The following is a 19,396-nucleotide window of genomic DNA, read 5'->3' as shown; positions in this document are numbered from 1 at the left end:
ATTTGGACTTAAAAACTCAAGTTGATTTACTAAATGGATTAAGTTATTGTTACTCATTATTTTAGTGGGAAGCCAACATGATATGATATTTAACTGATATGATATTTAATTTGAAATGAAAGCAATTAAGCTAACATTAGCTTTGCAGCTAATTTAGACTGTGAGCTGCCGATCTGAATTTAACAAAATGTTTTTATAAAACTAATACCTATTGGAAAATACTTCTAATCCCAAAAACAAAATAAAAAAAATAGTTATGGGTAGTTAGGATGCAGAAACAACAAAACAAAGTAATTTTTTGTGTTAATATCATGATTAATGACTGCGTATCTATGGATTCATCTATTTGCTATGTTTTCATAGACATCTAGCTTCAAATTATTCAGAGAAAAGTCACCAGGACTTTTCAAGGACATTGTATTCAAGGACGTTTGGTTGTACCTCTAAGAGTGACGATAACGATGACTGTAAATGCTAGCTTCTGCAGTAGCACTAAGTTGGGTTCCTACAGTACTCTCTGGTTCCGATTGTGTAACAATGAGGAGAGTCAAAGTTAGCAACTTAGATGGTAATGCGTCTCAAATGAAGTCAGAAGAAGCACAAAGATTATTTAAAATGGAAACTGTATTTCATGTTATGTTGAGACATGTTTGAAAGGAGTCAAAGCTTTCCTCTCTGTCTGTTATGAAACATGCTGGACTTAAAAATGTCTCCAGCATTTGGGATGTCTCAGAGTTGAGATAAGGATCTATACTCTCTAGGAACACACACAAACAGACTCCTGGGTCAGTCATGTTAGTCAGGCTGAGCAATATATATATTAGATGTTAGAATATATCCTTGTTTTAAAGATGTGATATGTATTTTAGACGCACACAGTACCATTTTGTAACACAATCAAGTAACAATGTTACCTTCAGTTGTTATAAAAATGCTGTATATAACAAACATAACTTAAAAAAAATCTACTTTGCTATTTGACACCTTGAAAATGGCCTTCTATCTCTTTAAGAAGCTCCTGCTCTCTTTGACATTCCGCCTTCAGCACTTATGCAGCTGAAAGCAATTAAGCTAAACTTATGCATAAACTTATGCAGTTTATTATGCAAACTGCATAATAAAAAGCATGATGCTTTTTATTATGCAGTTTCAACCGAGTCAGAACTTTACAAAACCCAGAGATCCAAAGCCTGGTCAGTGAATTCTGACCGATGTATCTCTAACAGCAAAGGTTTTCAGGCAGATCAGATATTTGCCTGTGATAAAACTCTTATCTTACAGGAAAAACAACATAATTGCCATTTTAGGCACATACTTAATAAACAGAGAATCCAGCTGAAATTCCTGTCAGTCTAAACAGGAGACAGATCAGATCTTTCTTCCTTTCACACTTCCAACAACAGGAACATTCTGCTCTATGAGGCTTGCTTTAAGACACTCATCACTTTGTGACAGTAAATAGACGGTAAATAACAGATTTAGCATTTAGCTCGAGAAGTTCAGGTTTCACTTCATGTTTTCAGCTTTGATAAGCCGAGCGCTCTCTGAGAACAGAAACTCTTAGACAGCAGTAAGAGCACCAGATGCAAACTGTATCCGTTATGGTATTACTGAGCAAGACTTGACACATGGCAGTATGCAGCTCACACACACAGCTGTAAGCATGACTGAACATGCAAGCTCACACACATACCAACAGAACATCATGAGGTCAAATTTAATTAATGAGATAACAAGAAATGTTCTCAGGTTCAAACTTACATAATTTGACTGGAATTAATCAACTTAGCCATGCTATCTTTTGAATACCCTTTAAAAAAAAGGGGGAAAACAATCACTGTCCATTTTTCATATGACTAGTCTTTGAATAAACGTCATTTGCAATTTCACTGACACGCAGCATATGCAGCCGCTCCCAAGTAGGCGGGGTTTGTTGCTCTAATGCCTCAATAAGACGCCGATGTGACGCCCCCACAAATTTGAAATTGTGGGGTTTTTTTTGTATTTTAGCAATTTACTGAAAATGTTTTGCACATATTTGACATGTAAACGCAGCTCTTATACCACATTGCAGTAGCTTCCTTAACAGAACAAACTAGCACAACCAAAATTTTTGACAAAATAAGATTGGAAACACAAAAAGACCCAGCAGTTAGGTGAGCTGGCCGGTAATATCCAACAATGATAATACTAAGGTGAAGTTTATTATATTAGTAGTGATCATGACAATTAATATTTAAAAGCAAAGCAAATGCACATGGATGAGAAAAAAATGAGAGCACAGGGTTTGTTGGGTCCAGCTGAAACAAAGGGAGCAACAACATGACTAGGGTTGTTTATTAATCACAACCTGGCTGTAATGTTAACCACTGAGGTGATTCCACACCTGATAGTCTGGTAGATTTGGTTGGATTGGGGACCAAAATTGCAACATTTGTTACATTTTCAGCCTCTGTGGTTGGCAGTCTCACTGCACTGTGTCAAACGATCCAAACTCACTGAAAAACCTGTTCCCCCCGTCGCCTGTGGTGGCGCTGCACCATGAACTACTGAAGGAATCGACATAAAACCTCTGAAGAAGACAACTTCCTTCTTCACAAAATGTAAACAAAAACGAAGTGGTGTCATATTTTAGCGGTTGTACGATTTCTCCATTGATATACATTAATGGTTTGAACATCGCCTATTAGCCGCTAACGCTAGCAACGCTCCTGTATGCCATTACTACGCAGTGAGTCATGTCCACAAAACCAGACTGTTCCAATGAGGGATGAGCAAGAATCCGTCACAAAAATGATGGTAGCACCTTTATTTCTTACCCGATTTCTATAAATATGGCTTAATTTAAAGCTGAGGAAATTGCTGATGTTTTAATATGTAAAATATGTATTCACTCTTGATATAAATCTATAAACAGCTTAGTCTCTGTTAAGATACAAGAGAGGACTAAGAAAATTGCTATTTTATATAGGTCAATAATTTAATATTACATAATCACCGCTGTTAAAATTAGTTTGACCAGAACTGAATGGGGATTTTGTGGAAGGAGAAATTCCATCTCTTACTCTTTGATGCTGCGGGGGGCATGGGCTGGAATCCCCCGGTGGGGATGCCGATGACGCTTATCCTCTTGACCAGGTTGGCCACGCTGCTCTCTCTGCCCTGAGGCTGGCCGGGCTCCTCCTTTGGCTCATTTCTGGTTTCCTTGACCTCTTTGGGATCCTTTTTCAGCTCCTAAGGAAAAACAACATGAAAAATAAGTGTCTAACACTTTAACTTTGAGCAACATTTCCCATATATTGGGGGGGGGGGGGGGGGGGGGGGGGGGGGGGAATCAGCAGTTTTCTCTACAATGCAAATGAATGCATCAAAAAACAGGCTGTGGTCATCCAGAGCACTGCTGAATGTGGTCAGGGGGAACGTTCCATACAGGAACTGTGCACAGACACATCAACTGGCTTCAATAGAAAGAGGACGTGTAAACCAGGCCTGGTGAGGAGAAGCGAAATGCGACCTGTGGCAGCTGCTGCAGCCACTCCGCAGGCGCGACGTCGTAAAACTTTCAAGACGCTCATGTCTAAATGGAGCGCCTGGCCTGCTGCTGATTCCAGTCAAGTCAGGGAGTCTGGCTGTAAAGAAGCTGCCAAAGAGGCTGATTCTGGGAAACTCCCGAACAAAACGTCCAAATCGTACGGAGAATCAGGAATGGAATCAGGGCTTCCCCACCGAGCTCAGAGACATGTGGTCAAACCAGGGAAACAGGTGCTGCCATCACATCTCTGTTTAATGACCGAAAGTCTGTAAATAAACTTAAATCTCCACCCAATATAAAACTGGAGCATGCATCACAGATGATCTCTGCGGTTGCAAGAGCAACAAAGTCAGATGTTACATTATTCAGCCTGAAGTCAGACTAATGTTTGGGTGGAGCGATACAGTGGAGGAGATCTGAGTAAGCAGTAAGATTGGAAATTATTAGATACTGCTGACAAGCTACTAAGTTGCCAATGTGGAATCTGTGTGGAACAATCTTTGAATTGCAGACTTATACTCCAGCTCAGACGCTTCACTTTAGCTTCCCTCCATTTCCTGCAGCTTCACATATTAACTTAGAAGGGAAGAAATGGCGGCCGCTACACTGAACAGAATTCTAGTTGTAATGTTTTAGTAGGCTTAGTCTTACAGTCTGAAAATAAAACTACCAATGAAGCAATTTTCAGTTCCCTCACAATTTAAAATAAAAAATTTTAGTACATAGTAAACATCATACAACATCAGGTGTTAAATGCAGTTCTGCTTTGCATCTTATGAATATGCGAGAATAAGCAGCAACTACCATAATTTCTATTACGACTATTGAGCTACAACCATTAACTTTGAAAAGAAGATAAATTTTACACACAGAGCACTTGTCTATAGGCCGTAGATGTCCATGTTGAACGTACTTTCGAGGGTTTCCTTTTTAGTTTTTGAGAAAATGTTTTATTATAATTGACTTTTTATTTCCCCCCACCATTTATTATTAACAAACTTATGGAGAAAAAAAATTACAAACACCCTAAGCAAAAATTGTATTGGTTAATTTACTGTTTATTTGGCAGCTGATGCTTTTTCCATAATCTAGATGAAACTGTGCAGTGAAGCTAACTAAAAATGAGAAAATGAACTTTTAAATCTCATCAAACTTTTGCTGAAATAAGTGAAAAATTATGATTTTTCTGCATGACATCCAAAAGTATTCTTCATCATCATGCTGCCTTTGGAAACACATTGGTGAAAAGCCGTTCAGCAGCCAAATCATAGTGTTCAAAGTGCGTGAATAAAGTAGTGGCTTAAAGTCTGGAGATTACGGTAGCTATGTAGCAGGTGATGCTAATAAAACAGCAGGTTTTACAGAAATCAGAGATCAAAAATCAGTCACAGGAATAAAGTGTGCATTTCTTATGTTCACCCAGAAAGTTATTAAATAGATAAATGTTTTGCTCAGTACAACAATTCATAGACAGGAAGCTGCATTAACCAATGAATCTTATTCTGAACTTTTAAGATTGTTGGGCAAACTGCAAACCTCAAAAACCTGAGCCGTAAAATACGACATAATAGGTTTAAAGCATCTTTTCTTTATTTATTTACAACCCAAAAAAATAAAGGAAAGAAAAAAATGTGCTGATCCATAAAGGTTGTGTACTCTGTAAATGTGTGTATATAGGTGTGTTCGTGGCCTCGTTCGTGGCCTACTTCCTGGTTTACAAATGCTGACATGAAAGTTCCAGTGGAGAGGAAATCCAGCTGAGTGTGAAACCACAGGAAACATTAAGATGAGTCCAGCATTAGCAGGTTTCTCTCGTGACAGACAGCGGAGGACCTGGACGAGTTGCAGGCCTGTTGCTCCTGGAGGCTCTGAGCTCCAGTCACAAAGCTACAAACCGCCAGCTCTGCACTTTGAGCTGGGAGCAACAATCTGCTCACAAGAACAAGCTTGTGCTGGCACCACACCCTAAACACACGCAGGGTGTTAATTATTTAAATGCGATGAGAAAAAAAAAAGATTTTATTTCATTAAATGTTATTAAGGCAGACAAGAATTTCTGTCTTTTCTATGAACAGTTGAGATGTGGAAAAATTGACATTCATGTAGGCAATTCTGTTACATCCATCCATCCCAAAATCTGAGAAAAGTTGGAATTTTCCCAACAAATTCCAATGTAGTTGGGAAAATTAAGCCTAAAAGCCTCGAAATGAAACGACAGGAATGGCAAACAAAGTGTGTTGGCATTATTTTGCCTCATTCTACTTTACCATCATGAACTACTTTGTGCTGGTCTCACTAAAACCTAATCAGCAAACGGTGAAGAAAAACTTCATTAAGGTGCTTGTAAATGTTTAAATAGTCATTTCATCATGGCTACAGGGGCTGAGGAATGAACAGGCATACGACACAGCTCTCTATGGGTGTGTATGTGTCAGCTGATGAGCAATAAAGTGAAATATTAAAAGGTAGCTATGCTAAAGAAACTCAAAAGTCATTACCGTAACTTTGTTTACACATAGCAGGTTCTAAAGTCATTTATATATTTACTAAGTTTAGATCAAGTAGAAACATCTGGTGTGAACAGCCAAAAAGATTTCAGTCAAATTATACATCAGCCTGACTATAAAGAGGCAAAAATACTAAGTGAACAGAAACCATCAAATTTACTCAACGACGATGCCTTGCTCCTCTGAGATAAACTAAACTGTCAGGAAAGCGGATGGTCGTAAATCCAGAGACACCTGAAAGCGAAGTGAGCAAGTAAATAAAATCTCAACCCTCCCAGCTCTCTGTGTCTTCACACACAAACATCAGATTCCACATTTCTATCCTTCCAATCCTGATATTAGCATTTAGCCGTCAGCCGGCAGCCTTACCGTGTCCCATTCCCACATGTTTCCTGCCTCTTATCGCTCACTGCGACTACACAGCATGCTAACCTGCTGTCATGTTGTTGGGGGCAAAGTTCAACTGCTCGCTCCTTACAGGATTACGCATCCAGGCCCGCCGGCTGCGGCAGGCCGCTTAGCGGATTACCTATCTCGCCGTGAGGATTAAAGGATCGAAGGAGCAGGAAGGAGAGACGAAGAAAGATGAGAGGAGAGGCCCACGGCAAAATGCTGACTCATAACATAAACTGTTAATAATACCAAATGGCTGAAAGGCACAAAGCAGCTGAAGAACTAGAGCTGATTTCCTGCAGCTTGTTTTAACTGTAAAATAATTAAAGGTTAGTTAATCATGTCAGAGTTTATTTTATTTAGTATGAGACATGGCTGTGCAGAGTGTAAATTCCTGCCTTTGGGGCAGGGGCTGCAGGAAAATGAAAGCTAAAAACCAAAATAGTCATTATCATCATTATCTTGCGTGGAGATGTCTGTGACAGATGGAAGAAATAAAAATTAACAAAGTTCCTGATCATTAAGAAGTGAGCACAAGCTTTCACTTTATGCAGCTTTTTGTTTTTTATGCGACGTATTTTGGTGTCGAGCATTTTTTTAAAGAAAGATTTTCTTTTGTCTTAAAAACATGATTCTTTGTTTTACACATAAAGTTTGAATTCATAAAAATCACATGAGGGAAAAACATCTTGTAAAATTAAACCCGCTTCATTTGTGTATACAAGTATTTTATTTACACTTGATAATTCATTTTTTCCTTTGATGCACTAAAAGTTTTGTGTGATTTTGTTTGTATTTATAAAGAAATAGATTTTTTCATTCTGGTGACTGATTATAAGAAAAGTAGGGGGCGGGGGGGAAGCTTGTAGTTACATATTTGTTTTAAAAAGCAGAAAATGTGGAATATTGTCTGTGATATTAGTGATATTTACAAACATTGGAGTATTTTTTGGCATTATTGCCCACCCCTGCATGATGTTTGTGTTTTTGTTTGTTTTGTAGCCTCACAACAACAACCTGAGTGATCTACCTAACCAGTAAGTAGGTCACACCTGGAGCTACTCTGATAAAATTCAAGAAATCAATACAAGACCCATCGATGGTCTCCCACCTTAACAAAGTTGTCTGGGAAGACCCCTCTCCTCCCGTTGAGCTCCCCCTCCATCCAGCCCTCCTCCTCGATGTAGCGCACATTCTTGATGATGTCACCCGGCCGCAGGGTCAGCTCGTCGTCGTGGAGCGCGTCGTATTCGTACTCCGCTAAGACCTCTGCTCCAGACGGGGATGGGGAGAGAGAGAAAGGGAACAAAAATAAGCAAAGCAAAACAACAAGAAATGTGAATCAAGATCCGTAGAACCTTAAATCATCATAATGTGATGCTAATAAATACAAACTGAGTCAGAAAATTAATTCTTCAATGTGGTTGGAAACGTGCTGCATAGTTCCTGTACTGATTAAAAAAATAAATAAAAAATCAATTGCATTCATCTGAAACATTTTAAATCAAGTGTGCTTATTGTAGGACGCCCCTAGCAAGAATACACTTCAATTCTTTAAAGTATGTCGGCTTGATTTGGGACAAAATAGCAATAATAATCTTGAATATTTTAGTTACTGAAGCTGAATTTATTTAATATCTGAGCGTCAAAGCACACAACCTTTATTGTTCCTAGGGAAGAAAGCAGAAAGCCGACTGATTGATTTTCTTCAAAAAAATTTTCTGAAAAATTATTTGCCGAGTTCCATGTTTTAAAATACAAGTGTGCAATAGTTTGGGGGATACACAAGAAGGTTATCATCGTCTTTAATTGTAAAAATATCAGAGACAGTGTTTCAGTACAGCAGAGAATTGAAGGCAGAATAACACAAGTAGATCTGAACTTTAATTTCATTTAACACTGGGACTGGAAGAAGACATTTCAAATATCCCAAAATAAATAAAACAACCAAAACAATACATAAAATGGATTATAATGTCTCAACAAAACAAATTTGCCCTTTAAAAACCATCAATCACTGGGCTCAGAGAAAAAAAACAGGCAAAAATACCAAGTTTTTCAAAATGGCAGCTTTTTAAGATTCTCTATCAAGATTAAGCAATGCAAATGAAATTTATGGAGCTCATTTTAATTTATCACGCGATTATCTGGTTTATTGCTTATTGTTGTGGGTTTAATCGGTGCATCCCTATGCAAAGCAAAACCCCTGCTGGATCAATCCTCTCATCTGCTGTGGAATTGAGTAGAGAAGAAACATGCTGGATTATTCCTTTACAGTCCCTCTCTGACCACCTTCCACATGACAACAATCTCCATGCACCATTAACATCACGTAGCATGACACACCGCACAGCCTTGATGAAGTTCCTACAGCAGGCCGTGTGATTGGCTGTTTACTGAGCACCCTGCAGAGAGCTGGCTGCTGGCCTCATACCAAACACAGATAAAGGTAACATACTCCCATTAGCCCTGCAAGGCGCACACACACACACACTCATCTGGAATAGTCATTCACTAACACAACATTACCTGCTGTTAAACTTGGCTCAGCTTCAGTAGAGTAGAGTGTGTGTGTGTGTGTGTGTGTGTGTGTGTGTGTGTGTGTGTGTGTGTGTGTGTGTGTGTGTGTGTGTGTGTGTGTGTGTGTGTGTGTGTGTGGGAGGGGGGGGGGGGTGCGGGCGTGTGTGTGGGGCCTCCCTCTGACATCACTAACCCTGGCACCGACACCACGGCAGCCTGGGCCTAAGTCCAAGGAGAAACTGGCCCCTAAGCGCTGAACTCAGAGCAGCTTTCAGTTGTGGCTGGAGGCAGCAGATCTCTGCTCCGTTACAGCCGACCAGGAACAACCAGTCACACCAAACCAGCTTGGACAGTTGTTGTTTTTCTGAGGAGACACTTAAAAAAATTTGGCTGACGACTGAAACTGGCTGATATTCAGAGGCTAAAACCTGAAGACATTTTTCTCGTTAAGTCAACACATCACAACCAAGAACCACCAGGTGGCACTGGTAACACTCTTCGGTGTGAATGTTGCTACTGAATGGAGGAGAGTTGGTGCTTCATGTGATTTTATTACTCTTTTTTTTTTAGGCAACTATATGGCTGTGACTGCATAACAAAGCAGCACCACCAACACTGCTCTTGAGAAATATACTCAACTCGACTTCATAGCAATGAATGTTTGTGACCAACTCTCAATGTGGCAGATGTCAGTGAATGTCAGCAAAACATCTGACATTCACTGTTATGGCCTACATAACAGTGAATGTATGTAGGCCATACATTCACTGTGATACAGTGATACTTCATAGGTCATGTTATGGCCTATGAAGTATCTTCATAACATGAACGGAAGAGTATTTATGTACTAAAAATCGTTTGTACACAAATTTGGGGAAAAAAATATTTCTTCACTACCTATAAGCCATAATCAAAGGTAAAAGAAATAGTTGACATTGATCTCTATTTTTATATGACATTTTAACTGGAGGACATTTTCATTAACACCTTTAATTTATAGAGAGCCAGCTGTATAAGAATAAGTCACAGGTAGGACTGACAAACATCAGCGTTGCCAAAACAGACATGAGAAACCAATAAAACAAAAGTGTTGCAGTAACATTTATTTAAATAAGTTCTCACATGTAGACATAAGTTCCTGTCTCAATAAAATGTCTTTGCAGAAGATTTTAAGTGACAGAGGTGAACTCGTCTCATTTCTCTTTCCTGTGGCATGCGTCTTTTGAGAACTCATCCACACATATTACAGGAAAAAAGTAGGTCTACAACAACCTGACCTGAGTGAAAAAGTAATTTCACCAAATTGAAAACCTCTAATCCCCTAAAAACACTTCATATTTGGCAGAATCATCTTGAGAATATCTAAGACTTTTGGAAAACATTGTGTGGACTGATGGAAACCAAGTTGGACCAAGTGTTAGAAGATAGACATAGACAATGAAGAATGATGTTGGAAACGATTTGTTTCTTCCACAGAGGTGAGTTTTAAAATCGAGCCTCTCACTGCAACCTCCAAACCCTCAGGTAAACATCTGGAGATACACACGCCTCACACCCCTGTGAGACAGTCTAAACACATGAAGCGGCTCCACCCGGGCTTTATATAAATAAACTGCTTAGCCACTGCTGTGAGCTGTAATTTAACAGAATCTGTTAATGTGAGTACAGGAAGACAAAAGAGATCCAAACGAGCTTGAAACTGAGCTTTTGAAGAACAGTTTCAAGGATGCAGGTCTCAAATATATTAACTGTAGAACACATTCTAGTCACACACCATCGGTTAGCTGACAGATTAACTCTTTAAGAAACACCAATTTTCAGAATAACTTGGGAAGAGGGGAGTAAAAGGGATGTGACATGGTTATCCTTACAGTTCTGTCCAGAATTATAAGTGATTGTTCCAGATTAGTAACTGATGTTTTAACGCCCCCTGGTTCTTTGCAGATTTTGTCCAAATCCATATTGTTTTATTGAATAAAACAATAAGCCTGCAGGATGTTTCTGCATTATTGATACAGATTCCGATATCTGAGGTTTGGTATCGGCTGATACAGATCAGACACAGGAAAACAGTGCTGAATTGACTTTTTTTCAACACAGAGATAAATGTACTGAATTACAATTTTATTTGAGAACTTTGCGTCAGTACAGACACTTAAATGCACCAGTAGCTCAAAAAACAACAACACAACTTTAATTTGTTCATTCAGTGTGATTAAGACTATAACAGCCAATTCAAAATAAAAAAGAGAAACTGACAAAAACAGCAGGTTGACTATTGTGGTCAAACATGTAAAACTAAACTTCAATGAACCTTCCTTCAAATGGTTCAGAAAGTGCTATTAGGAACTCTAAATATAATGTAAAATTAATATTAAAGCATGACGTCTCTCAGAGTACAGAATTAGACTGAGCAGATCTTTTATGGATCTGGAGCATTGTCACCGATCTAGAGAATCTTTCTCAATATCGGGACAGATACGGACCGGTGCATCTGTAGTTCAAACAGTTTGTGGGAGCTCCGTAACCTGGACCGAAAGGTTTCCAGCCTCAGATCATGACGGGGGCCTTCAAGATGCGTTTAGCTTCACGAATGCTGGAGAATGACTTCATTCATCCAGGGCTGGCCGCTGTCCGAGGAACAGCCATACAGGCTCCAATGGGACGTTTATCCTGAACACAAAAGACTACGAGGGCCGCTTACTCTGGCCGTATGGATGGGAATCAGATGAATGAGGGCTAGCAGAGAAATATTTAGCTTGTTGTAACCCAAGACAAAACTGTCATTCATCACACATTTCTAAATATATTGATTCCTTTTATGATAATGTCTCTGACAAATGCCTTCAGTACAGCAAGAGGCATGTCCTGACGCATGTCACATGAAAACTGTTATGAAGTATCTTCTTCTGAACCCATCCAGCTCAGAAGAGACAGGAAATGACTGAGGGATGAACGACACAGAGGGAGCCATGTGCGTCTGATTTCGCCCCGTCAGTGAGGAATTTCTACACAAATCAAGATGCAGAGCTGCTTCCTGTCCAGTCTGGAGTTTTCGAAGCCAACAGCAGAGTGGCTTCACACCTCGGCTTTAGGAGTGGCCTTGTGAGGATTCCTGACATATCTGCGACATCTGAGTCCTGAGAGCAGAAGGGAGGTGGCTCAAGGCGAAGGAGTCGCTCCTTTGTGGGAACGGTGACCCGAGATCAGCCTGTCACTGAATGTACTGTCTCAGAACACATGAGCAGCACTGGTGAATGTGGTGAGAACAGGAAAAACAGCTTTTGACTGCTTTTTCAGTCACCGAATATGAGGTTTTACCAGGCTATGCAGTACAGTTAGAAAGAGAGAAAGACACACTAGATAAAGATTGAAGGATGGGGAAAGACGGATAAAAAAGGATTTATATAACTGAATATATATATATATATATATATATATATATATATATATATATATATATATATATATATATATATATATATAAATAAACAAAAACAGGACATTCAAGATCAATGAAGATTACTTAAGTTTTTTTTCCTATGCTTATTTCTGTATATTTTATATATTTCTATCAAATATGTAGACATGTTCGACAGACATCGGTGCATCGAATGCAGCGTTCTGGCCGATCACCGATATTTAGAAAAACCTGACCTGCCAAATGTTTTGAGTTTGTAACCAAAGGAAATGTTACACACAAAACTTTAAAAAAAATAACTAGCATTTAATAAACGGGTGAAATGCTTGCGTGGCGGACAAGTGGTGTAGAAAATGTATCGCTCTGGTAAATGTGCACGGCTCACAAAATACACACACAGTACACCAGAGAATGTGTGAGCACTGAGTCTGATTGTGTAAATGAGTTTTGTGAAATTATTTTCATTCACAACACTGATCCAGGATTTTCCCCATCAGGCTTACCCTCTGTGCATCATAAGCCTGGCAGGGCGCCAGGCTTTAATTGCACATCCCTGCAGCAGCCCGTTGGCCCCACACACTATTCTTTCCAAAATATGAGGCCTCCGAATTTTTGTAAGTTCTAATATTTTTCAATGATTTTATTTATTAATAAGGGTTCATAAATATTGCATGAATTTATGGGGTAGGAGTTCATACGTTTCTTACTTCTTCCTACTCCTTTTCGAGCATGTCAAGATTACTGTGGTACAAAAATATGTCTTTTGCATTGCATTGCATAATTTTATACTACTATCATGTTTGAAATAAATACATAAAATAAACTAAAAATAAAAATCATGGTATAACACCAGGCTCAGCAGGTTTTCTGTGAAAAACCTTGCCCAGTGTATTATAAGCCTGGCGGGTTAGCAGGCATTACATAACTCCTTACCAGGTTAAGCCAACAGCATTCTTTATTTTCAAGTTTAAAGTTTTTTTTTTTTTATACACTAGAAATAGTGATAGCAAAGACGGGTTAAGATGAGTTTATTGTTGGCATTGAACTCAGCTTAGGTTCTGTCATCTTATGATAGAACACACATTATAAGTAAGGATGTCCTGGTGTGTCTTACATACACAAGGTTTTGAGTGTATGTAACACAACAGACTACATATTTCTTCTTCTCTTCAATAAAGGCCAGATTTGTGGCGTATGGACATAGTAGTTGTCTGTCCAAAGAGCAGAAAACTACTGCTTGTCCTTTTGTTGGGCACATACTGGTTGGGATGATGATGCATTTCCTGTCCCCAGCCTTCTGCTTCCAGGTCACCCTGGTGGACAGCGAGGGCCTTATGTAAGTGGACGACAGAAAGGAGGAAGTTGCAGGGGACAGAGTCAGGAAGAAGGATAAGAGAGAGGGGTTTACACAAGGCCACGCAGGCGAGCAGCCTGCCCGGCAGCCAGTCTGAAACACTGGGATCAGTCAGTAAAGAGGAAACTCAGCACTGCATTCCTTCCTACTGATCTATGAAGTAGCTGATAGGGACAGAGGAATGTTCCAGTTCTCCATGTTCAATAGGACAAGATAAGGTTGCACACAGGTGAAAATTAGGGTCAGTATCGATAACCGATATTTACATTTTTTTCTGGGCAATAGCAAAATTGTACAAAGACTTATTTAACCTTTTGGCATCTTGAAATAAATCAACCACATTGCTGTCTCCCCCACTGCTTCTCTGCTTCAGTTAAACTCCCCACAATCCTTTGCTGCATCGCTATCACGGTCGCATGACCAAACAAATATCTCATGACCAACCTCCTCCAGAAACAAATGGCATCAATATGGAAATAAATATCAGTTGCCAGTATTGTGCCAGTTTTATTTACTGGGTTGATACAAGTATGTTAAAAAATGTCTAATATCAGCCAATACCAATGTTAGTGTTGGTATATTGCATTATACACTAAAAACAGATATTGCGTTATCATAAAGTCTATACCACATTCCTTTATGTTACGGCCTTTATAAAAATGAACTAAAATCAGTCAAAATTGAAATTTGGTGGGTCAGACTTCAAGAATACCTGAAGTCATTATCGGCCCGGTCAAAGCCCAATCGGTGCATTTCAACTCAGCTGATCTTAAGCATCTCAATCACTAATTTCTACATCCTCCGTGGACATCAATTGCACTGCATTGCCAACTGGATATAATAGGGGCAAAATATAGCTAAAATTCAAACATACTTTAACAAGCTCACTGGGAAATTAAATGTGCATATAATGCATATCACTACAAGTATCAACCTACCAAAATATAGTCAAAGCATAGATTTTGCATAAAACCGATTAAAAACTGATGTATTCTGCAGCTCTAGAAAAGATAATTAAGTATTTAATATCCGGAGATTAAAGTCTGAAGACAGTCCAGTAAATGTTTTCCTTCACTGGAGGTTGAAGGAAGCAGTTTCCCAACAAACTGCTTGCTGTTTCATATCAATTTCGATTTGACAAGCTGACTACAAACGAAAACTAACTCCCTTCATGAGAGTTGCTCAACAACAACGTGCAGTGACGACAGATGCCTGAAGAAACGAGCAGAAAAATAGACTTACGAGGCTAAAATATAGAGAAATGAATGATGAGTTTTACAGGTATAGTTAAGAGAGAACGTCTAATTGAATATAAAAGAGGTTCAGATTCAATAAACTTTATTCAAAAGGGCAATTCAATTACACAGTTGGACACATTTGTTGCAATAGCAATGTGCAGCAGTATATATAGTGCAGACGGGAACAGGTTCCAGGTTTCACGATTAACTAAATGAAAAACCATAACAGGAAATGCATGTTAATCTCATCACATTCATAATAAGACAAAAATCCCAAATGAGGAAGATTTGGCAAAGGCTTCAGGTGACATATTACACATTTTCACAGCTAGTGTTGATGGTTTATGGGTGCTGTACACTGTATAGCAAGGCTATATTAATAGACTTGAGTTGAAGAAGAAGAATTCACTTCCTATTACTTTTCTAACTGAAAATAGAGAAGTTTTATTGCTGTTACTCTTAATATATTGTATCGTCTAAGTTATGAAGTCTGATTTACGTGGTTCCTTGTTACAATAAGGCAGTGGATTTATTTGATGACGAACTTTTCCCACACTCCAAAAAAGAGGAAAAAAAACAGTAGGTCAAAGAAAAATCTAACTACTAGATTGGTAACACACTTCACTCAAACTCCTCCTTTTCACACATCTAGGCCCCTTTAATCAAGCAGGTTCCAGTGTATTTAAACAGTATCATTTACACTGGGAGGGTGTGAAACTGCTGCTTCATACAGTGGCCATTTACACTGGGAGGGTGTGAAACTGCAGCTTCATAGAGTGGCGCCCAGGCATGAACATGAAACTGCAAAAAAAAGAGAAAAAAAAATAGACCAATTTCTCTGCACACACACACTTAGTAATGCAAGTTTGAGGGAATGTATTTTATCATGATGAGTAAGATTCTTAGACATCTTCAACATGCCAGCATGAAATTTTAAAAAACGTGCATAAAGAAATAGTTCCACAAGCGAATGAGTAGGAAGAAAGAAAGAAAGAAAGAGACAAAAACAATCAATAAAGGAAAGTAAGAAGTAGAGAAAAAAGATTCTGCACTACTGTTGTTGTAGAGACAAAGCTACCTCCTAATTACTCATCGTTCTTTATCCGTATCTTTATTATTAAATCATGTTGAGTATGATTTGATGGAGCATTTTTTGCGAGGATCCTGCAGATTGTAAAACATATGCTATAAATACGGTGAGTAAATGGGCCATCATGTACTGAAGTCTGTAGAGCAGTGGTGAGTAAATATCGGTAGATAAATCGATAAAGCCATTTTATCAGTGGCTCTCCGGTGAGCAGCAGCTGGCAGAAACATGGCAGCTGCTAGAGACTCAGAAGTCTGCTAGAAAACACCCAAAACAAAGGGAGCGCTCCAGAGAACACGTCAAAAGTCTAAAAACACTCATGTCACTGGCAAAAAGTAAATTAATGCAGAACAAAGTGAAAAGTACTAATAATAGTAATTTGTGCCTAAAAGTTTAAAAAAATACATCTTGTATCCCTTTGAAAATATGCAGCTACAGTCCTATGGTTTGATTCTGAAGAACAAAACCAACGCACAATTTACTATAATAGCTTAAAACATAATGAAATTAATTGGGGCAACTTTTTCTAAATTTCTATTAACTAGAAATGTTTAGTATATAATTGCTAAAGAAAATTAAGACAACTTAGTTAAAGTTGTAGCGATAGATTTTTTCAAATGTCAAGGTTTGGACTTGACAGTTAAAGTTGATGCAACTTATATGAAACAAAGCAACAAGGAAACTAGACTGTGTCAAGTAGAGTCAGCAAATTGTCGAATTGGTGCAAAAAACAGTGAAAGGGAGACATTTTGGAGATTTCTTAGGTGATAAATGTTCTAGATCTTCCAAATGAGAACTTTTGGCACAATTTCTTTCATAGGTTCCATTTTCAATCCAATGATATCCCACTATAAATGGATATTTAGCCAGTAGGACTGAGCCTGAGGCAGCAAAAACTCAAAATAGTTATAAACAATGTTGCTAAAAATGCTAACGCTCAGAGTTTTTGAAGGACATTTTAAAAGTAGAGCAGCAACTATTATTTTAGTAATAGATTATTCTGACAATTGGCACATTGACAAATTTTCCATTTAACCACTTCAACGTTTTTAATACAATATTAGAAATTTATTTTAAAAAACGCAAATGAACAAATAATTCAATTCCTTTTTAAAATAAAATTGTTGTTGCCTAAAAATGTAACAAAAGCATTCCTTTAGTGACGCTTGACTATTTGTAGCAAAGGATGCCACAAATAATAAATCTATCATCAACATGCGAAAAGCTCAACACTTTCTGCTGAACATCGATACAGTGTAGCGCTGAACCGTTGATTATTTTTGGTTTTTACCAGAATAATAATTAAACATCAAGGTGCTTAATGGGAGATTTTTTATTATTTTTTTTACATAATTTGGACCAGGTAAAACTAAACTATGCCACCTGAGTTCTGGGTAGATTAACAGACAAAGACGGGATTTTCTTTCTATCTTAAATGCAAAATGTATATATTTTTGTAGAGTTTTGGTTTAATTACTGTTCTGAGGGTGTTCTTTGAACAAACAGCGTGTTTTTGAGTCTGTATACGGCAGGAAAGGCTTAGAAAATTAGTAAATGATTATTTAATAATCGATTCATTGTGATTAATCTGATTAATCGTTTCAGCCCAAATTATAAGGAGCGGAAATAAGAAAACAGGTATCTGGCGCAACTGACATCACAAGATTTTCTTATATCATGCAGCATTAATCCCAGCCTGGGGAATAATATCCTAATATTTATCCTTAGGTTAGGCGAGTGTGGAAACGTGTCCAAAAATGTAAAGAGAACCATAAACTTAAAAAACAAATGCAAACTTTCATATGGGGAAGAAAATATTCTGCTTGTGGAATGTAGCCAGGCAAGCTGTGTTGGAGGAAAGAGAGGGAGAACACACTGACACCTCCAACATGTTCAAACCCAACACGCTTACCTGAGACAGGCTAGACCAAAACAAAAACCAGCACATTCTCAGAAGCATAACCAACTAGAAACCAACACTTGTTGAAGCTGCCCGAATTTTTCTTTTATGTTGTTTTTATCCTTAAGTCTTGCTTTGACTCAGAGCATACCAGCAGCTGAAAACTTGACGCAGCCAAAGCAGGAACCTGTTCCACCACATAGCAGACACCTTAGGCAAGCCTCTGAGAGCCCGGCCACAGTAACCACCGCCTGCACACCCAGGCGTACGCAACAGGTGGGGGTGGGGGTCATGATGCAAAATATGGAGACAAATCAAAATATTTCCTCTGGATTATGCTGCGGTCGGCATTGTAAAACACAAATATCCACCATAAACAGCATTTATGCGTTTAAAACATGAGTTTATCCTTCTCACATTGAACTCCTGATCCCCACTTCCAGACGTGCTCACGGATCACATTTACGTTTTTGTCTCGTGGCTCTAAATGTGGAGCCTGTGGATTTACCTATTCATGCCGACAGCCTTGAGGCAAACGCAAAAAGAGGAAGTTAACATTTGCAATCCAGATAAGACGCCTCAGTTGCCCCTCCGCCCCCAAGTTATCCACAAAACTTCGGACTTGCCTAAGAAGCGTCAGTTGGGAATTAAAACAGGTTGGGGTTTTTTCTGAGCGGTTTTAGTAGCTTAAAGGTTTCCCTTGAGGATACAGTAAAACAAAACGACAGCAGTTTAAAGAAAATTCGCTTTAAAAAAAAACGCTAAAAGCACCACGACGTCCAGGGATGAAGCTGGTGTTATCCTGTGAACCACACAACTAGCTGGCTAGGCTAACCAGTTAGCTTCGGGCTTTGCTAACTGTAACTCTCGTCTTCCAGAAGCGGATAAAAAATATATATTACAAGGCGCTGACACTCGCTTCACTGGTGTGTCTGCAGGCTCGACTAGCCTGTTATAAACTGCCAAGGGAAAATAATAATAATAATAATAGTAATAAAATTTAAAAAACCAGACAGCGTCAAAACACAAGCGCCACATCACTGGTGAACTCACCCATTCCTGTTTCTCGGAACGCCCCGCACAATCAAATGTTGGGAATCTTCCTCACAGCTCACGCGCTACTGTCCAGGTGGGTAGGAGCGACCAGCCACAGAGGAGAGGAGGTGCGTCGAATCACCGCCGAAAAACAAGCTAAACGAGCCTTAAATCCATCCGTCCTACTCCCAGCAAGCGGTCCAGTCCTCCTGAGTACTCTCTCTTGAATATTACAGTGCAGGAAGTTAGCCAGGAGACGGAGTCTCCACCTTTCTTGGACTCGCCTCTACACGGCTCTCTCTGCCTGCTTCCTCCGCTCAGCGCCTGTTTTCCTGCCTGCCCACCAAAATTCAGCGCAGTCGGAAACTTCGCGAGGTTTCAGGGGGGATAGATCAGCGAGAGTCAGTGG

The 19,396-nt window shown here is 39.0% G+C and overlaps 1 protein-coding gene across 3 annotated transcripts in view; it reads right to left on the bottom strand.

The window, feature by feature from the left end:
* The window catches only part of cd2ap (CD2 associated protein), a 52,754-nt gene extending 33,358 nt beyond the window's left edge, over positions 1-19,396 (bottom strand). For 2 of the 3 annotated variants that reach the window (XM_023347660.1, XM_023347661.1), the window contains exons 1-3: positions 19,006-19,396; positions 7,544-7,701; positions 3,066-3,234 (exon numbers count right to left, since the gene is read on the bottom strand). In XM_023347660.1, coding sequence (XP_023203428.1) covers positions 3,066-3,234; positions 7,544-7,701; positions 19,006-19,009 — 331 coding nt within the window. In that variant the 5' untranslated portion in view covers positions 19,010-19,396. Of the gene's footprint in view, positions 1-3,065; positions 3,235-6,408; positions 6,491-7,543; positions 7,702-19,005 lie in introns of those variants that run through there. The other variant, XM_023347662.1, reaches the window with a different exon arrangement.

This window comes from Xiphophorus maculatus, chromosome 15 (assembly GCF_002775205.1).
Source record: "Xiphophorus maculatus strain JP 163 A chromosome 15, X_maculatus-5.0-male, whole genome shotgun sequence".
NCBI classification, from domain to species: Eukaryota; Metazoa; Chordata; class Actinopteri; order Cyprinodontiformes; family Poeciliidae; genus Xiphophorus; species Xiphophorus maculatus.
The sequence above is the reverse complement of the archived record's forward strand: the minus strand, read 5'-3'. Positions and strand labels throughout refer to the sequence as shown.